Below are 19,853 nucleotides of genomic sequence, written 5' to 3' on the forward strand. Positions count from 1 at the left end.
CCACTCCATAGTCTATTTCGGTCTGGTTCGGTTCGGTTTCTCGGTCCGGTTCGGTTTTTGCTCACCCCTATCGAAAGTGGTACAAATAGTTAACGATAGTGGTGCATAAGAATAGTGGTAAGTAGGGGATAAAACGAGTAAGAACAGTACACAATCTGTTGTCTTCCTTGTAACGCTACCGTAAGAGAGATCCTAACCGTTCACTACGGCACACAAATCCCCAGAGAAGGAAAGAAAAATAGTATGAACTTGTCCTCACCTAACAAAACTCAAATAAGGTATGTAAATACATACAAATAAAAATATTAAATATTAAATATTAAATATTAAATAGCGTAAGACGACAGTCTTAGGTGAAGACCTGCAAAACTCAAACAAAACTCACAAACAAATTTACAAAATTATACTCCGATCACTCTCCGAACAACTTTAGGGTTTTAATTTCCTTTTCATTTCGCCTTTTAATTCTATGCTCTCTCCCCCACCGTAACGGCGGGGGTTCTCTCCACCACCGTCAAATGTCTCTTCTCCGATCGTCGACCGTTGATCGCACAATCCCCCCGGCTGCTATCAACGGCCACGATCATCTCCACCGTGCGGCAACCAAGCGCAAACTCGACGATTACGCCGCTAATTTCGACGAGGATGAAGAGAACGGCGACTTCAGCAGTTTCAACGGCCTAGTCTCCTCCGTCAGGATGCGAAGAGACGATTCTACCCCTGTGACCGGCGTGGACTTGTCCTCCACTCAGATTCAACAATCTCCTGTGCCTGCTACGCTCCCCTCCCGCCGCGTGTTGGATGCAAAACCAGCTTGCTTTCCCTGCTCCAGCTCTCTCCCAGGCCCCGATAAATCGTCGCCGATGCTTCAGTTTTTTGTGAAAATGATGTCCGGTGGTAATCATCTCGTCATACAAGCGAATTCCGAGGATACAGTGAAGTTCATTCACGAAAAAATTAGCTTAATAACTGGAATTCCAGTTACAGAGCAGAGGTTAATTTATAAAGGCAAGCAACTCCAGTGCGAGCGCACACTGGCCGAGTGTTCCATTCAGAACGATGCTGGTCTGCAATTGGTAGGTAGAATGCGTAGTACTAAGCATCCCCAGACTTGTCAATTGCTCGATGATATGGTTTCGTTTATTTGTCGCCTTTGTAAAGGCCCTTGTTATCCCATCACTTGTACGTCACAGCGTATTAAGAATTTGATGAATGAGTTCTTTAGTTTAACTCCTAAGGATGATAATGAGTCTGCCATTGGTCATCTTCAAATTTTTATATCATCTTCTGCTCCTGCTGCTTTGGTTATGCTTTATATTTCCAATATTAAAGGTAATAAGGAGTGTGCTGAGAGTTCTGTTAGGCATTTTCTGAATTCGTGCAGGAGTTCATTGCCCAAGTCTTTGCATAATCAGTGTGCACCGATAGTGTTAGAGTTCTGTAAGCTGCTTAGGACTGTTTCTTATAATGACTCGTTGTATCTCTCTTGCCGGAGTACTCTTGGGTCGTTGTTGGGGAGCATGGGGGTTTGTCGTGGGGAGGATGTAAAAGGTTTGATTGTGTTAGAGGATGTTTTTCCATTTGTTAGTGAATTAGCCGGTAGGCTGTTCTCCGAACTGGATTCAAGTGTGTCTGAAAACAGTGCAGGGCCTTCGTTGAGCGATGTTAGGGACTTCTCAGCCTTCTTGCACCCGATTCATACCACTATTAAAGAGCGATTTGGGTTTTGGGGTCCTATTGCTATACCTTTGGAAAAGAGTGGTTCTAGCCATCCAGTATTTGTGCAAGAGATTGAGAATCTTTATAATATTTTTGAGGGTTTAATGTCAAAGATGGATAGTTGTCTGACTAAAATGCAGGACTTTATGCCTTTGAAGGCAAATGGGCAAGGCGACTCTACTTGCACAAGGTGGTCTCAGTACCTTGTCATTTTGAAGGAATTGAATAACATTGCCAAACATTATAAAGGAGCTGAAGAAAAATTCTGGTCGTTTATGCGAAGATCAAAGGCTTCTCTATGTGTTCTAATTGTTAAATTTGCAAAACGAAACGATGATCATCAGTGGCTTCTTCCGCATAAAGATGTGACTAATTTTGAGTCCAGAAGGCATTTGGCCATGTTGTTGTTTCCAGATGTTAAAGAAGACTATGAGGAGCTGCATGAGATGCTCATTGACCGGTCACAGTTGTTGGCAGAGTCTTTTGAGTACATTGCACGTGCAGATCCTGAGTCTCTTCATGGTGGTCTATTTATGGAATTTAAAAATGAGGAAGCAACTGGACCTGGTGTGTTGCGGGAGTGGTTTTTCTTGGTAGTCCAAGCTCTATTCGATCAACAAAATGCACTCTTTATTGCATGTCCAAATGATCGCCGGAGATTCTTTCCTAATCCTGGTAAGTATTCACCTGTTTCTTGTTGCATATGCTTAAAGCCTTCATCTCGTCATTGCTTATTTCTTTTCAATTTTTTTTATCTCATTGTTGATGTTTTCTTGAACAGAATACTTCATTATACTAGTCTTTTAACTGGAATAGAATGAGAATATTTATTTGCTAAAATTTACTTTTGAAAAAATAAAACAGTTGGTGGAACTCATATGCAACTATTTATACAATTTTCATATAATAGTGATATCTTTGGTAAAAAAAAAAATATAATAGTGATATCATCATTTTTTTTCCTTGAAATCCTTAGTAGCATTTGGTATTGTGGACATAGTACACCTTTATTTCAAACACAATATTCGTGCAGATGTTTGTGTTTAGTGCTTTTATGCATCTTATTAAGTAGCATAAGGATGACTTATCTTGGTGATATAGTAATTTGTACGTTTTAGTCTGCGTGATATCGTTACATGACTAATTTTTATAGGGAACCTTCTAAGAGTGAAAACCTTATTTAGTCATTATGTTGCTCTGGCTGTAGACCTATCATTTGAAGCAAAGAAATCAGTTAGTCGTTTGCTTAATTAGAATGGATTAAGTGGTTTTATGAAAGTTGGTGCTCTTGATTTACATATTCATATGTTAGTCGTCTCACTTTTTAGCTGTGATGTTATTACTGCTGGCAAATATTTTGCTATTTCATTGGCTTGCTTGTGAGCTTGAGAAATTAGACACCAGCACTACTCCTCTTTCCTTTTTGACAGCGAGTCATTTTTTTCTTTTTCCCACTGATGGACATGGTTAAATGTTGATGTAGGACAGATCTATTAATTTCAACAAAAGTTTAATTTTAGATATTATGAATTCTTAGGTTTGAGATTAAGAGAAAAATAATTGATATTTTTCTAGGAATCACACCTAAGGCAAAGCTAGAGAGAATCAATAGAATTCTAACTGTAGGAAGCTTTAATTTTATTAAACTCAAATCTGAAATATACATGATACAAACCTAAGTATATGTAGAGAAATAATTTTACAAACCTAAGGATTTCTAACATTTATCGAAATCCATTTTGGATTTTAAACTCTTAATGCAAATAAGACATGAAACTAATCATAATCCAACAATAATATAAATATGACTCGACGATTAATAAAACACTCCTAAAACACTATAATAATTTTAATGTGCAAAAATTAATAAAATATCCCTGACCTACCATAATTCCTTTATTAAATTAGTCTTTTTTAACCGCCCATTCAACTTCACCATCATCCCTTACGTCCCATATTAATGCTTGAGTAATGGACTCTCTTTTGGCACGACGCGAATATGCTCGTTGTCACTTACGTTCTCCATCATTTCTTTCCGGCTTCGAGAAACTCGACGCCGAGTTAAAATCATGAAATTTATCATAGAGTATTGGATCCAGCCTTTGGTACTCTTCTTTAGTTATCCATGTGCAATCAGATTGTTTTTTTGAACGCCATCCACTCTCGTAGGAACCACTTGATAATCAACTATATCTTCTATTTGTTCCTTGAGACTAGAAACAAAGGGTAGTCTAGCAGTAACTTCTTCACTAGGCACAACATCATCATGTTCATGAATCATGATATGAAGTTAATTCTTCTATGTTCACCAATTCGTAGGGCTTAAATTTTCTAAAAGAATTATGAAATGGTTTTTAATATTGTTAATTAGTGCATTCTTTTAATATTGTTCTCTGAGACAGTCTGGTTCTTTATTGTTAGATCATACTTAAAGCCTGTACTTGTTGGGTTAGCATTTGATATTAATTGCTTGAGATGTCTATTGTTTTTGCATATTGAATATATCCTGCACTTGATTCTATTGAGCCCTTAATTTTCTGAACTATTGCATATTCTTTTATTCCAAGGCCAATTAAACCAAACTTATACTGCTGTCCTATTTGAATTATACAATTACAAGTCGTGTCATTGCTTTTGAACTATCTATTGTCTTCCAATGGTATCGGTAAAAGGAGCAATGTTCACAACAGTTCGATCACTGGTTTTTTTTTTCTGAGCGTTGGAAGATCTCTAAATTAGCAAATTTTCACCATACAAATTTCCCTCCTATGAGGAAAAGGGAAAAGGAATTTTTTTTTACTGTGTTTGGTTTTCAAATTTTTGTTGGGGAGGGAAAAATGCAAGAAGGATAGTCATATTCTTCATTGCTTTTGAGTATTGTTTCCTTTTTAGAATGCAAATGATTTCATTTAATGAGAAGCAGATTCTTTTTTTTTTGGTTTTGTTTTTAAACTATTTTTCAGTCCTGTCCTCTGTGTATAGTCAGGCATGCATAGTTTAACATATTAATTTATTTTTTGCATTATTGACGTAATTTACATAGGATGTCTTCTTTATCCTTCCAATATGATTCTGATTTAATATGCAGCTTTACTTCTCATTTGACTGATGTTGCAAAAGACATGTTACACTACAAGCATTGTGATTTAATGCCGTTATGACTTTTTCCCTAAGTGGTTTAGTTAGTTGGTTTGTTTTATTCTTTTCACTTGGTTTATGACTATTCTAATTTGAAAATTTTAGTTTGTTTAGTTTGAGAGGGCTGTGTGTTAAGATTAATATTTTTTCATCTTATGAAGGTATCAGTAACTATATAAGAAATTAGGAAGCAATTACATCTTATGATTGCCTTAGTAGGCAAGTTAAATTCGGCCATTTAAATCTAAGACTTCAAGTTTTATTTTTTTTAAATTGTTCAAAGGGCAGTTTATAGGATTCTATTTGAGGGGCGGACATGCATCACAAAGTATCTATGAAGCCTATCTTTGTTATTTGGTTGGTTTTTCTGCGTATAAACTGTGAAAGTCTATATAGCTTACTAAGATTAATTCAAATGGTGTAGCCACCTGTATCTCCTGGCCTGACATCATGTCTGTCAACACCATCTTTAATTTGTCATCAGAGCTACACTTGGGCTCTTATTGATTTTAATTTTACATTCAGTTGGAACTTGAAAGGGTAGAATTAGAAAACTGCACTCGGCCTTTTGAGAAAACCGTTATTTGAAATGTTTTTGAGTGGCTCTCGCATGTGTTTATTTATATGTATTGCCTCAATTTAATCGTAATTTATGTCAGAAACAAATTAATGATAGGCCTTAGAACATGTTGGAGATCATGCTTGTGGAACTTTTTATTGGCATTAAATTTGGCCATTTTTATTATTTGAGTCATAGGAACATGGCATGCTAACTTTCCTTTTTACTCTGAGTAATATGGGAATGAACATAATTTTGCTTTCCATGCATCAGTTCTGGCGTTTATAAATATCCTTTCCTTCCCTTTTCTAGGAGAACCGTTGATCAAATGAACATTTGGCACATGTTCTTATGAAACTCTATGAAAGTATAATTTTTTATTATTTCTTCTTGCTGCAGCATCTAAGGTGGAGCCTTTGCACCTTGATTATTTTACCTTTTGCGGTCGAGTGATTGCATTAGCATTGTTGCATAAAGTGCAAGTAGGTATTGTTCTTGATCGGGTATTTTTCATGCAATTGGCTGGAAGGCGTATTTTCTTAGAAGACATACGGGATGCAGATCCATGCTTATACAATAGCTGCAAGCAGATTCTTGAGATGGATGCCGATTTTATTGATTCAGATGCTTTAGGATTAACATTTGTTAGAGAGATTGAGGAGTTAGGATCCAGGAGAATTGTGGAACTCTGTCCGGATGGCAAAAGCATTTCTGTATCAAGCAAAAATAGAGATGAATATGTAAACCTGCTCATTCGACACCGCTTTGTGATATCTACCTCTGATCAGGTTTCTCGTTTTGCACGAGGGTTTGCAGATATTCTTTGTAACTCGGGCCTTCAGAATTTTTTCTTCCAAAGTATAGAGCTTGAAGATCTTGATTGGATGCTTTATGGAAGTGAAAGTGCCATTAGTGTTGAAGATTGGAAAGCACATACAGAGTACAATGGCTACAAGGAAACTGATCCTCAGATATGTTGGTTTTGGAAGGTAAGTGCTTGCAGCATTGTGTTTTCTTTTGTTTTTTTCTCCTTTCTAATATTTACAAATTTTATATTGCAATTTACATATTTCTATACTAGCGACAATAATTCTATTATGGGGAATGTTACAAGTAGGTATATGCACGAGTAACGCTTATGGGATTTTATTCAATATAGTATAGCACCTTCAGTGTTGAAGCTACCCTATAATGTTAAAGCTGAGTCTGTTTTAGTAATTGGTTATGGAATTGTTGTACCGAACAGTTTTCAGAATGATGTTAAAAGACTTCCTAAACTTTTATTAGGTTAAATAGTGAAATTTTATGTAAAGTACGATCCAGGTCTGGTCTTTTTGGTTATCCCTGTATGGACTGGTGAAGGGGAATTAGATCGTATGAAAGGGTAAACTCTAAGTTTGTGGTTATAGACATAACTTTTGTGACCTATTGAAGTTTTGTGCTTATGGGTATGTACATCATTTTGGTTAAATTTTAGTGCTTCTCCTCGGTATATAGGACAGGTAAATGAGTTTGATTGAAGCGATTGATGCTAAATTGATTACTGCATATATATGTTTGCGTTTAGTTAGTAACATAATGCTGTTAGTTAAACATCACGTAGTTACTACTGGGTGTCAGCATACATGACCTGGATGTATTTGTCAAAAGAAATTGTAGGATAGTATCATGATTTTTGTGGCAAGGAGAAAACTTAGTGTGATGGGCATGTGCCTAGCCCCGTTGTTGGTACTAATGCTAATCACATGGTTGAAATTGATTTTTATGATTAGTGGTCTATCAATCATCAATTTTGGGAACTTGCATGTGCGTTTTATTTTCTTTCATTCCCTCTAAACTTAGCGGGTTCTTTTGTCTTAGTGTTTCTTAGAGCATCTCCTGGTAACTCTTTAAACTCTTTAAACAAGTCGAATTAGTAATAAATGAACACTACAGTGGACTCTTTATTATATTAATTTAGGGTGAGAGTTTGTTTGCAGAGAGCTAAACTTCATTTTCTACTCCTTATTTCATGAATGATATTTCATTCTTTTAAATGATTTCATTACTCAACATAAGATAATGAGAAAAAATAAAAAGAAAACGAGAGAAGAAATATTTTTTTTTTTAACATTTTTAGAAAATACCAAAATAAGAGTTTTAAATTTAAAAGTTTATTGGTTTTAAATTTATATTCTTAGAGTACCATTGGAGATGCTCTTAGATAATAAGGTAACTACAATAATGGTGTGTGTGTGTGTGTGTAACATATGAGTTGATGTATGCATGTGTGTAGTCTCTTGCATGCATTTTCTATGTCATGAACTTCAGACTAAGCAGACGCTGTTGGCATGTGGATTTGTGTTCATTTTCTATCTTAAGCACTTCATATACATAATACTTATATAGAAGAGTCAATTTCTGTGCACATGCTTGTTGGATTGTATTGATTTGATGTGTAGTTTACGTATTATTACCACAGTAAAACTTGTAGGAATCTGCAGAAGATGAATGATTTATAAGACAAATTGAGCTGTTTCGGTTCTTGTATCCTTCAGTTTTGGCCTGCCAACTAGAGTTTGGAGAGTAGTTGGTGTTGTTTTCATATATTATGCAAAATAGAGCTGTAAGTATTGAATAATTTTTCAGATAATTGGCAAAATGTCACCAGAGCAGAGAAGGGTTCTTCTCTTCTTTTGGACATCAGTAAAGCATCTTCCAATTGAAGGTTTTCATGGGTTGGCATCGAGACTTTATATCTACAAGTCTGGAGATCCAGAAGATCGGCTTCCGTCGTCCCATACATGTTTCTACAGGCTGTGCTTCCCACCTTATTCGTCCATGGCTGTCATGCAAAATCGTCTTAACGTGATAACCCAAGAGCATGTCGGATGCAGTTTTGGTACATGGTGAAGCATTGCATACAAGGGTTCTAAAAGTGCACATAGAAACAAAGATTTGTACTCAGTTTGTACAGATAGGATCATGTCATCAGATGTCATTAGACTTAATGTAAGGAGGTGATTTAGTTATTTATGTTGTTGTGATTCCGTTGCTGTGTTTTTTGCCGACTTTTCCATATAGGTAAAGCGTAAATACTGGGGGCGACAAGGGATAAAATGTCCCTGCTTCCATCGACTTGAACATCACCTGCTTTTCATCAGCTGTAAGTAGACAGATATTATATTACAATGACATCTCAATCAATGGAAATATTAGATTCTGAGTATGATTGTGTTAGTTGATGCAACATGACTATTTACTATGTTTCAATCATCTTTGTGTGCAACCCGTTTAAATTGAATTAAATTACATCAAATATTCTCAAAATTGAACTGAATCAATTTTATAAGAAGATTAAATATTTTTGAACTAATTATTTTTGTTCTGTTGATTTTTTGGTTTGGTTTATATCGAGAGGATTTTTGCATATCAATGGTTTTTCAATTTTTTTGAATTTATTATTGATAGAGTTTATTTTGAATTGGTGTTGTAACTTTTTTAAAATGCATCAAAAGATATCTTTAGGCTTTTTTTTCGATTATTGAATAGTTAACAAGTAAAAGAACGAACTCAATTTTCTTAACAAGATTTGTCAATTTGATTTTATATAGGCAAATGTATCATTTACGCATTCAACTATCATTTCTTGAATAATATAATAACTTAATTAAGCAAATATGAAACTTATTTTATCGTATTAGCATGCCAATGATCGGAAAAACAGTCGGAAGCATTTGTTGTTTTTCATTACTATAAACGGAAAACAACAGTTACAATATTGATTATCTGACAGTACTTATATGATTCACATTACTTATTTACACATTTGAATAGTAATATTACAAGATTGCCATCATTTTAATGACGTGTCATTATGTGATAGGCTTAGTACACGGATGACGTGGTGGACTGAGTCTACCTAAGAATTTCTCTTATCTGACAATTAACATCTTGTCCATGCTAAAATATATGTGAACTTGTCTACGACTTACAACCATGAAGATTAATTTTCAAAACTGCAAATCTAAGATAATCTGTATTCATCAAGGAATCCATAGCATGCAAATCTGAGCTATTGCAAGGGATTGTTAAAACAATAAAAAAGTGCAATATACAAGCGAATTATTTCGAGAAAAACTTGAACGAATCAGAAAACGCACTGAAAGAAGGACTGGGCTCATCAAGAGTCCACATTAATGATCGTCCAAACCAAAAGGATTTTTTATCGAACTAGAAAAACACACATAAAAAATCATCACCATAAACACAACAAAATTTCACCATAAGCTAACATCATAACAATCATCTTCAGAGATGATGGATACTTTCAAACATCGTTATTTAGTACGAAATTGTAGTCTATTAAACAACCTAATATTGTTTACTTTTGTCTTTCAAGTTCATTTTCTTCATTTCTTACTTCTATTCATGGTGTTTCTGAGCGTTAATCTTTCAAAAAGACAGTTCTTGATTCTCTTTGGTGGCGTACTATAGCTGAGGAGCTAACTGCTCTTCATCAAACCCATATTTAAAATTTAGCGTTTCTTCCTGTAGGAAAACATACTATTGGTTCTTGTTGGGTCTATAAGATTAAAACAAAGTCTAATAGGTCTATTGAAAGATGCAAATCTCGCTTGGTCGCCAAGGGTTATTCTCAGGAATATGGTGTGCATTTTGAGGAGACTTTTGTTGTTGCAAAATTGACTACAGTTCGACTTCTTATTGCTGTTGCTTATGTTCGTTGTTGGGATATAATTCAAACTGACGTTAGAAATGCTCTTCTGAATGGAGACCTTCATGAAGTTTATATGGCTCCTCTTTTTAGTTTTAATCATCAACCTGGTGAAATCTGCAAAGTTAGGAAGGCTCTTTTTAGTCTCAAACAGGTTCTTCTTGCCTGGTTTGAGAAATTCTCTATTGTGATTACTGCTCTTGGTTTTTGTCGAGTAATCACGATTCTGATTTGTTTGTCAAGTGTACCTCAGTTGGTGATATCTTGCTTTCTCTTTATGTTGATGATATGATTATTACAAGTGATGAGCTTTGTGATTAGCTTGCTGAAGTCTTAATTGGCTTGAAGTTTTTCTATGAAAGGCTTGGGTCATATTCGTTACTTCTTGTGTATTAAAGTTACGTCCTTTTCAAAATGGTATTTTCTTTCTCAATCAAAGTATATGTCTGATAGTTTATGGCATGCTCGCCTCTAGGATAGTAAGATTATTGATACTCCAATTGAGCTAAATGCTCGATACTCTATTTCAAATAGGTCTCTTGTACCAGATTCGAATCTTTATAGAACAGTTGTTGAAAGTTTGGTTTATCTCTATTACTCGGCCTGATATTCCATATAATGTTCACACAGTCAATCAGTTTGTTACCTCTCCCACTATAGTTCATTGGGCTGTTGTTATTCGCATCTTAAGATATCTTCGTGGCACTCAGTTCCAAACACTTCTTCTTTCCTCTACATCATCTTTAGAGTTATGTGTTTATTTTGATGTTGATTAGGCGGGTTATCCTACTGATCTCAAATCCACTACCGGCTTCTGTAATTTGCTAGGTGATTCTCTTATCTCTTGGAAAAGTGAAAAAGCAAGATTATGAGAGTTGATGGATTTATGGTTTGATTTAATGACATTCTATTATTTGTTTTGTTTGTTGTTGTCATATATATAATTAGCTATATTTTATTGAGTAGGCAGTTCATCCTTTGCCACCTATTTTTCAAGAGTTAGACCGCAGTGACTCATCCATTTAGATTCGTACGACAGTCAATTAATCTTGTTAGGTGGATCAACGGTGTCATCTGAATTTAGATTTTATTTAAATATAAATTTCAATTCTTTTTATAAACTATTAATTATTATTTTCGAAATTAGCTTTTAGCTTTCTGTTTTAAAATCGATATTTGTAAATTTAATGAAATTGTGTTATTTCGAGGTCGTTAATAAATGACAGAACAAAGAGATTTTCTGCGATTTTATTCTGAGTTATGATATTAATAATATTTTTTGAGAAAGGGGTTACAAAAATGTTATATCTCAATCTTCAACAGAGGCTGAATATTGTACTATGCCTTCTACTACTTGTGAAATAGTTTGGTTATGATGGTTGCTTGCTGATATGAGTGTTTTTTTGTTGCGACCAATTCCTTTACACTATGAAAATAAGAATGCTATTGAGATTGCTCACAACTCGGTTTTTCACGAAAGAACCAAGCATGTTGAGACTGACTGTCATATTACTCGCTATCATCTTGATAATGACACATTGCCATTAACATTGTCATTTGTCTCTTCTTCCTTACACTTGCAGATCTGTTTACCAAATCAATTTCCTCCTCGCGCTTTCGTTTTTTGGCTGACAAACTATCGATTCTTATTGCTCATCATGAGTTTAAAGGAGGATGTTAAAGTAATTATTATATTTATGTAAAGATAGTATAGTTTTTTATTTATCTAATTAGTTTAACCTATAAAAAAAGCCTTCGTGTATTATTTTAGTGTTTATGGCTTTCTCTTTTAATATTTTTTTGACATTTTTTTTTAATATAGCCTCCATCTTTTTGTATCTTCTTTTTATTCTATATTTTTTCAACTAATAGTATTTGGATTGTTTTATTATTGTTAACACACATAATACAAGAAAAAATTCAAACTTGAGAGTAATTTGCTAGATGCATAAAAATATATAATTGAATTACCATATTAAAAAAGAAAACTGTTGAAAATGTAACATTGTAAAACAAGCATACCCTCATAAACAATGTACAACTAGGGGTCAACCACCCATAGGCTTGGGTAGGCTCTATCTTGGGCTGTAGTTATTGTTTAAGAGAAGAAGGTAGGTTTTGTAAAAGAAAGTCATGGTTATTAAGAGGTTAAACTCGAGTTATCTGTCACGATCCAAATTCGAAGATTGTAACCGGTGTTAGAGAATGGGAGTGCTAGCTCCGAAATCCTTAATAAGTCTAAACATCTATAAACTATTTCATATATACATTAATAACAACCAACGCTCAGGAAAAACCGAAACTCCACTCTACCAACTATATTAATAATGTTTGACATTAACCCGAGTTTTCAAAACATACATATAAATCTATAATAATTCGGAAGATATACAGATTATGATCAAGTTTAACCTATCTCGACAAAAAAGACACCAACTGAAGATAGTTGAGTATTTGACTGATACTACAACTCGAAATAAGAAGCATATAAATTGCGCCACTTAGGTCAGGTAAAGACTATATTTTTTTTCAATTACACTTGTTTAGCAAGAAAGCATCGGAGTGTGTTCGGACGAACACCGGTCCGAATCATTCTGACCTATTCTCTTTTGACAGGTTGATTAGAAGACTACTCAAGTCCTGGAAAAACCATCGAGAATGATATTCTTGCTGATAAAGTGTTTGCTAGCATTTCATTAACCTATTGTCTTGTTGTTTTTGCAATTTTGTTCTTTTGGTGGTTCTGTTGCTTTTAGTTAGCTGCAATTGTGTCTCTGTTCTTTTTGCTGGTATTGATTTCTATTTTGGGCTTTATCTTTATTATATATATATATGTAAGAGATTATTTTTCAAATATATGTTTTTGGCAAAGTATTTACACCATTTTAACTCATCTTTCTCTTATTTTCTACGTTACCTAATAATTTAACTTATTTATCAAAAATGCCCACTATATAAAAAAGTCTTATTTAATTTTAGGTTAATTTTTTACGTAGCTACTCTTTTTTCTCTCTCTTCTCTTTCTTCTCTCTCAAAGTTCTCTCTTTTTTTTCTTATTTTTCGTTTGATTTTCAGTTTTTCTCCTCCGGTTATTTTTCCATTCGTCTTTTCCGTTCGTTTTTCCGTTCGCGCTTCCATTCGTCTACTTCCGATAAATTTTTTGTTGTTTCCGGTCGTTTTTCCGTTCGTCTTTTCCGTTCGCGCTAATCCGTTCGCACTATGGATTTCTCAACTCGTTTTTAGATTTGTGTAATTTTTTAAATTTTTTGTAATGATTTAAATATTTTGTAAATAGATTATTATAGATCTACAATTTTTTGTTTATAAAATTGTTCTATTATTTATATAATTATTTATTTCGTCTTTCTCTTATTCATAAATTTGTTTATTGCTACTGATTTTATAAAGAAAAAATTGATTTATGGTGCATTTGTAGTAATTTTATAATATATTTACGTTTTAGTGTATTTTTGGTGTATTTATAGTGTATTTCTACCGTTTTTTAGTATATTTATGGTGCATTTACAGTGTTTATGGTGTATTTGCAGTGTTTATGGCGTATTTGCAGTGTTTATGGTGTATTTGCAGTGTTTATGGTGTATTTGCAGTGTTTCATGGTGTAAACCACAAAAAACACTATAAAATGCCATAAATACACTAAAAATACACTATATATACACTACTTATATACTATATATACACTATATATACACTATATATACACTAATCTTACACTATATAAACACTATATATACACGGTTACATTATAAAAAAAATCCAGGAAAAAAATCTATAAAAAATAAAAATTAACACTATATATACACTAATTATCTTACACTATATAAAAAAATTGTCGATCGGATCGGTCGATCGAACAGAAAAAACCGAAAACCAAAATTGGAAACCAAAAAAGATATTTGTAAAATTAAAAAAAAAGGTATTTTTCGTAAATAAAAAAGTCAGAAAAAAGTCAAAACTTGTAATGTAAAGTTATAATTAAACTACCGAAACATCTATTCTAAAAATTACCAATATAATATATATATATATATATATATATATATATATATATATATATATATATATATATATATATATATATACTAAGTAATATAATTGCTCTTGGTTGATTAAAAAAGAAGATGACATGAATATAAAAGTATATGAATTATAGAAAAAAGGAAAAGAAAGATAAATCTGAATTTTTCATAATAGAGTAATGCAATGGCAACAAAGATACATACTCTTAAAGCTAAGGCAAAAGCATCAAATATTCAAAAATCACTTCGGCAATATTATCGGATATAAAAACTAAATTTGTAAATTAATGTCACCGGATTACTTTATTTTATTTTTTTAAGTAAACAGTACTTAAGTTTTAGAACTGTATGAGCAGTACAAGGGCTTCTTTCCATCCCAATAGGAATCCTTTTCTAAAAATATAAATGGAATTTCAATATCTAAAAAATCTTTATTATGATTCAATTTCTTTTTTTAGCTTTTTTTACAATTTAAATGACTAAAACTAAAGTATTAAAATTCCATTTACCCAGTTATCAAAAAAATTAGTAAAATTAAAACATAATCTAGTTTTTAACATATCTTTAAAATATGCTTCTTTTCTCTCTTTTTCTCTTTAAAATAGAAAAATCTTCTGTCACGAGTTTTCTTTTTACTTTTACTTCTGCTGCTGTCAATAGTATATACAAATTAGAGATAGATCAAGATCTTTCAATACTAAAGATGAAATCATTTATATATTATATTAGTTTTTTTTATACTTTTATATGACGACTGTCTTTTCTTATGAAAATTTTGTTATCTTATTTTTATGAAAGATTTCGTGATTTGTTTTTATGAAGGATTGGTATCTTCTTTTAGACAGAAAATAATTAGATCTTTATTATGGTTGAGCAGTTATGTAATTTTAATTTTAATTTTGTAAGGCGATCTGCGAAGAGGACTTCAAATTTTGTTCTTTTCAGGTTATTAGAAACGGTTATCCTTTTGAAAATTCTTAACTTGTAACTGTTTGATTCAATGGAAGATTATCTTTAATGTAAAAAAAAATGATTGTAACTAAACAAAATTAATTTCTTTAATTTTAGTGATATAAAATTAAACTAATATTAATTAATGGGTCAATATTTGAACGAAGTGGACATTCGACATCAAGATCATGACTTGGAGTCCTACAATTTAAGATTCATGATCAGAGTCAAGACTCGGGTGGGGTTCAGGAATCAGTCAGGTTTGAGACTCAGAATTAGGATCGAAACTCGGAGTCCGAACTCAAGGTTAGGGTCATGGTCATGGTTTGGATTCGAGGTTGGCGTCAGGTTCGGGTCTCGGGATCGTGACTCTGTTCAAGGTCGGATTTGGGTCGGGACTTGATTCAAGTCAAGACTTGGTTCTGGTCGGGTCAGTCTCAAGTTCGGTTCGGGTCTCGGGACTACAATTTTGTTTGAGTTGGGACTCGGTTAGAGAGTCTAGTTCGATTCACGGGCTCAGTTCATGTCGGATTTGGCTTCATGGGACTCCGTTTTAGTTTGGTTCTTATGAAACTGGGCTCGGGTCGAGATTCAAATTGTATTTTTAGCAGTAAAACTTTATTTTCATATATAATAAAACATTAATGTACTGAATAAAAGGATTCACATTCTATTATCATGAGTTTATCTAATCAAAATTAACAGACGTAATATCGTAAGTGGTTAGATGGAGGTAACTGTTTCTTTTCTTTTTTCAAACTATGTTTTTAATTATTTTTGAAAATATCTCTTCATTTGATGTTATAAAGTACAATTTGTTCAAATATCACGACTCTAACTATTGAAAACTCAATCGAAATCAAATCCATTATAATAAAGTTTATTATTTAAATTACCTACTATATATTATTTTTAAATATTTGTATAATTATATGTTATTTTTACTCTATTTAATTCTCATTAATTATATATAAAATTTGTCATTTCAATTTGTAAAGTAGGCCATGTTTGGTTCATGGAATAAAATAGCATGGAATAGAATAGTTATTCCACAAGGAATGGAATAGCCATTCTTTAGTTTTTGAGAGGAGTGTTTATTCCACAAAATCATGGAATAGCAATTCTTTAGAATACCTATTCTATGAACCAAAGCAAAGAATTGTCATTCTATACGGAATAGCTATTCCATTCCGCACCTATTCCATGAACCAAACATGGCCGTAAAAGTACTCATGAGGTTAAAATATTCCTTGTGAGATTTCATACTCCTTGTGAAGATATTGTACTCCTTGTGAGGTTAAAGTACGTTGATGAAGGCCTCTACCGTCTGCAATATTCAAGATAAGTTCTGATGCAGCTATAATATAAGTAACCGTTGTTGGTATGATTTGTATGAATATTTCGAGTTTTATCGTTTATTGTAATTCTCATTGTCTTTCAGGAATAATAGCATCCGAAGTTGTGAAGACATTGGAATAAGCTAACAAAGATATTCCATCAATAATAGAAAGTCATAATTTATATACCGTTCGCTTACTTTACATTATGTTAAGCGAAGAGCTTTTTAGACAAATACCCATAAAATAGTAAAATAATCTCAAGAGCACCCACCAACTAATTTTGTTGCAAAAATACGACTTCACCGATTTGAGTTGCTGAAATATATTCTTTAAGCTGAGAAATACGCTATGACAGCCACCCAATAAAGACTCTCTTCACTTCTACAGAGGGGAGCCAATATGGTGACGAAACAGAGGAGACGCAGCTAAATAGGCGCGGAGGAGGTGGGATTTGAGGCGGTTAAAAGAGAAGCTAAAGGCCATCATGTTTTTTTTTTAATTTCTCGGGAAAGTGTTGGAAATATTTTGATGGAGAAGCGAAGTTGAAAGAAATTGGTTATGGCGGCTAACTGTGTCTTGAAAGAAATTGGTGTAGCGTGTAAACGCTGTCGTTTGTAAACTGTAAAACTTTATGACATGTCAAATGGTGCCTCTTTTGTCCAATGCCACATATCATCATATGCATGTAAAATGGCTTAATACATAGTTTGACCCCTGAACTTGTACCCTTTTAGCCATCTAACCCCTAAATTTAACGTCTCACCTATCGGACCTCTTAAATTGTTAAATAATCCGATTTAACCCCTGAACTTGATAAATATGTAAGTATTGAACCCTTCGTGTCCACCTGTCACTTGAAACGTTCTAGAAGAAATTATGTACGGAGGGGTTAAATGTTTACGTATTTATCAAGTTCGGGGGTCAAATCGGGTTATTTACCAAATTCAGGGGTTCGATAGGTGAGACGTTAAGTTTGGAAGTTAGATGGGTAAAAGGGTACAAGTTCAGAGGTCAAATTATGTATTCAGTCCATGTAAAATGCCACATATCATCATAGCTAAAAAGTTGTACTCTCTCATTTCATGTAGGACTAAAATGAGGCAATTCGCCAACAATAAAAATTCCCCAAATCATTGCTCTAGGATTCAAATAGTGCTAATCTGAGAAGGTTAAAAATGAAGTAAGATTGAGGCCTAATTACTTAAAAAAAACCCCACCTTATAACATTTATTCGTTTATACCCTGATCTAGGAAAAAGTTTATTTATACCCTTTTTTGATTTTTCATTTTCATCTCTACCCTAAAGAGCTAATTTGACCTATTTTCATTTGGAAAAATATTCAAAATGATCCTTTATATTTAGCTTATATTCTAATTAAACATTAATATTATTAATCATTTATAATGTTTTCGTCCTTTAATTAATTTAATTGTCAAAAAAATTAAATTTTAGGGTAGAGATGAAAACGAAAAATCAAAAAAATGGTACAAATGAACTTTTTCCTACGTGAGGGTATAAACGAAAAAATATTACAATGTTGAGGTTTTTTAAGTAATTAGGCCTAAGATTAAGATTAAATACCTAGACTAAAATAAATTCAATTATCATTATAAAAAAAATTCTAATAATATTAGTTCACTAAATATAAGTTCACTAATAATTTACTATCGATTTACTTAAAAACAATTTTACTATTATTATTTTTAATTATAAAATATTAAATTTATAGTTTATATCGGTTTATTAAATATAAATTTACCAACGGTTTACTACCAATTTACTTAAAAAATAAATTACTATTGTTTTTTTTTAATTATAGAATATTAAACTTATTGTTTATATCGGTTTACTAAATATAAGTTTACCAACGGTTGACTATCAGTTTAGTAACAGTTTACTAAATATAAATTTACCAATGGTTTACTATCAGTTTACTTAAAAAACAATTTACTATTGTTAATTTTTTTTAAACTATAAAATATTAAACTTATAGTTTATATCGGTTTACTAAATATAAATTTACCAACGGTTTACTATCAATTTACTTAAAAAACAATTTACTATTGTTTACTTTTTAAAATTATAAAATATTAAACTTATGGTTTATATCAGTTTAATAAATATAAATTTACCAACGGTTTACTATCAATTTACTTAAAAAAATAATTTACTATTGTTTATTTTTTAAAATTATAAAATATTAAACTTATGGTTTATATCGGTTTACTAAATATAAATTTACCAATGGTTGACTACCGATTTATCAACGGTTTACTAAAGAAAGATAAACGGCTTACTCACGGTTCACTAACGGTATTCTAAAATTAAAATTATAAAAAATATAAAAAGGCCAATATACTATTTTACACAAAAAAATACAACTTATAACCATATATTCAAAATAAAAATTATTACACATTTACCAACAGTTAACCCAACATCTACTAACATTGTACTAAAAATAAGGTTATTGGTGTACCATTAGTACACCATTGGTTAACTAGCAACAATAAAGAAAATTCAGTAACAGTTTACTAACGATTTTATTAATGATATATTCAAAATAAAATTTATTATAAGTTAACCAACGGTTTACCCAATATAAACCATTAGTTACCCAACACCCATTCATTTTCAATTACTAAAAAAATGCTAACCGTTTACTGAAAGATAAGTTAATTTACTAACCGTTTACTAACAATTGACTATCATTTTACTAAGAAGACAACAATTTTAGAATTATAGAAACAAGCATAAATCATAAAATTTACTAAAAAAATAAATTTATTATTATTAAAATAAGAGTTAACCAGTAGTATACTGTAAATGTTTGCAAATTAAAAAATTGAATAGATTTATCAATTGAATTATTACACAATTTTATCATTCAACATGCCTTCAAAAGAAAAAAGAAAATGTTATTATTCACTTGCTAGTATAATCGTCACACTCTTGTCAATATTGTCAATAAACAAAAGCGACCACAAATTTAAAATTTATAAAATTTAACAGAAAAAATAGATTACAGAGCCTGCTAAATGCTCCCTTATAAGTATCAAAATTGTTATATTTACTACAAATCCTACCGTATCACTAGCTATTGGTAATACATTGCTTCCTTGTACTATTTCAAAACCTCAACTTCCATTCCCATCATTAAGAGCACAACAGGGTAGTAAAAACCTCACCTGCTCTTGTTATACACCAACACCACATCACCACAGTACTCTTCAAACCCCAAAACCAATAGCAACCCATACCTCTACCATCTCAACCGGAGACTGGAAATTATTCTTTGGGTGTAGACATTTCTTGCTGGCTCAAGCAGTCCACGCTTATTTAACCAAATTAGGCTGTCAAAATGGTACCTTTGAAGGAAATAATCTTATTA

General features: G+C 32.3%; 1 protein-coding gene across 2 annotated transcripts; it reads left to right on the forward strand.

The window, feature by feature from the left end:
• Positions 1-312: 312 nt before the first annotated feature.
• Positions 313-8,624, forward strand: LOC126683041 (E3 ubiquitin-protein ligase UPL5). Of its 2 annotated transcripts, none has more exons than XM_050378869.1 (3): positions 313-2,394; positions 5,816-6,405; positions 7,878-8,038. In XM_050378869.1, the coding sequence occupies exons 1-3, from the start codon at positions 519-521 to the stop codon at positions 7,878-7,880; spliced, it is 2,469 nt and encodes an 822-aa protein (XP_050234826.1). In that variant the 5' UTR covers positions 313-518; the 3' UTR covers positions 7,881-8,038. The 2 variants fall into 2 exon arrangements, with proteins under 2 accessions (XP_050234826.1, XP_050234819.1); XM_050378862.1 differs by lacking the exon at positions 7,878-8,038 and adding an exon at positions 8,045-8,624 and having other exon boundaries at positions 315-2,394.
• The last annotated feature ends 11,229 nt before the right edge of the window (positions 8,625-19,853 follow it).

Source organism: Mercurialis annua, linkage group LG1-X (assembly GCF_937616625.2).
Source record: "Mercurialis annua linkage group LG1-X, ddMerAnnu1.2, whole genome shotgun sequence".
Lineage (NCBI taxonomy): Eukaryota > Viridiplantae > Streptophyta > Magnoliopsida > Malpighiales > Euphorbiaceae > Mercurialis > Mercurialis annua.

Coding starts and splice junctions, on each gene's coding strand:
- LOC126683041 (XM_050378862.1), top strand. CDS start 519: ATGTCTCTTCTCCGATCGTCGACCGTTGATCGCACAATCCCCCCGGCT. Junction 2,395..5,815: donor GAGATTCTTTCCTAATCCTG/GTAAGTATTCAC, acceptor TTCTTGCTGCAG/CATCTAAGGTGGAGCCTTTG. Junction 6,406..8,044: donor AGATATGTTGGTTTTGGAAG/GTAAGTGCTTGC, acceptor ATAATTTTTCAG/ATAATTGGCAAAATGTCACC.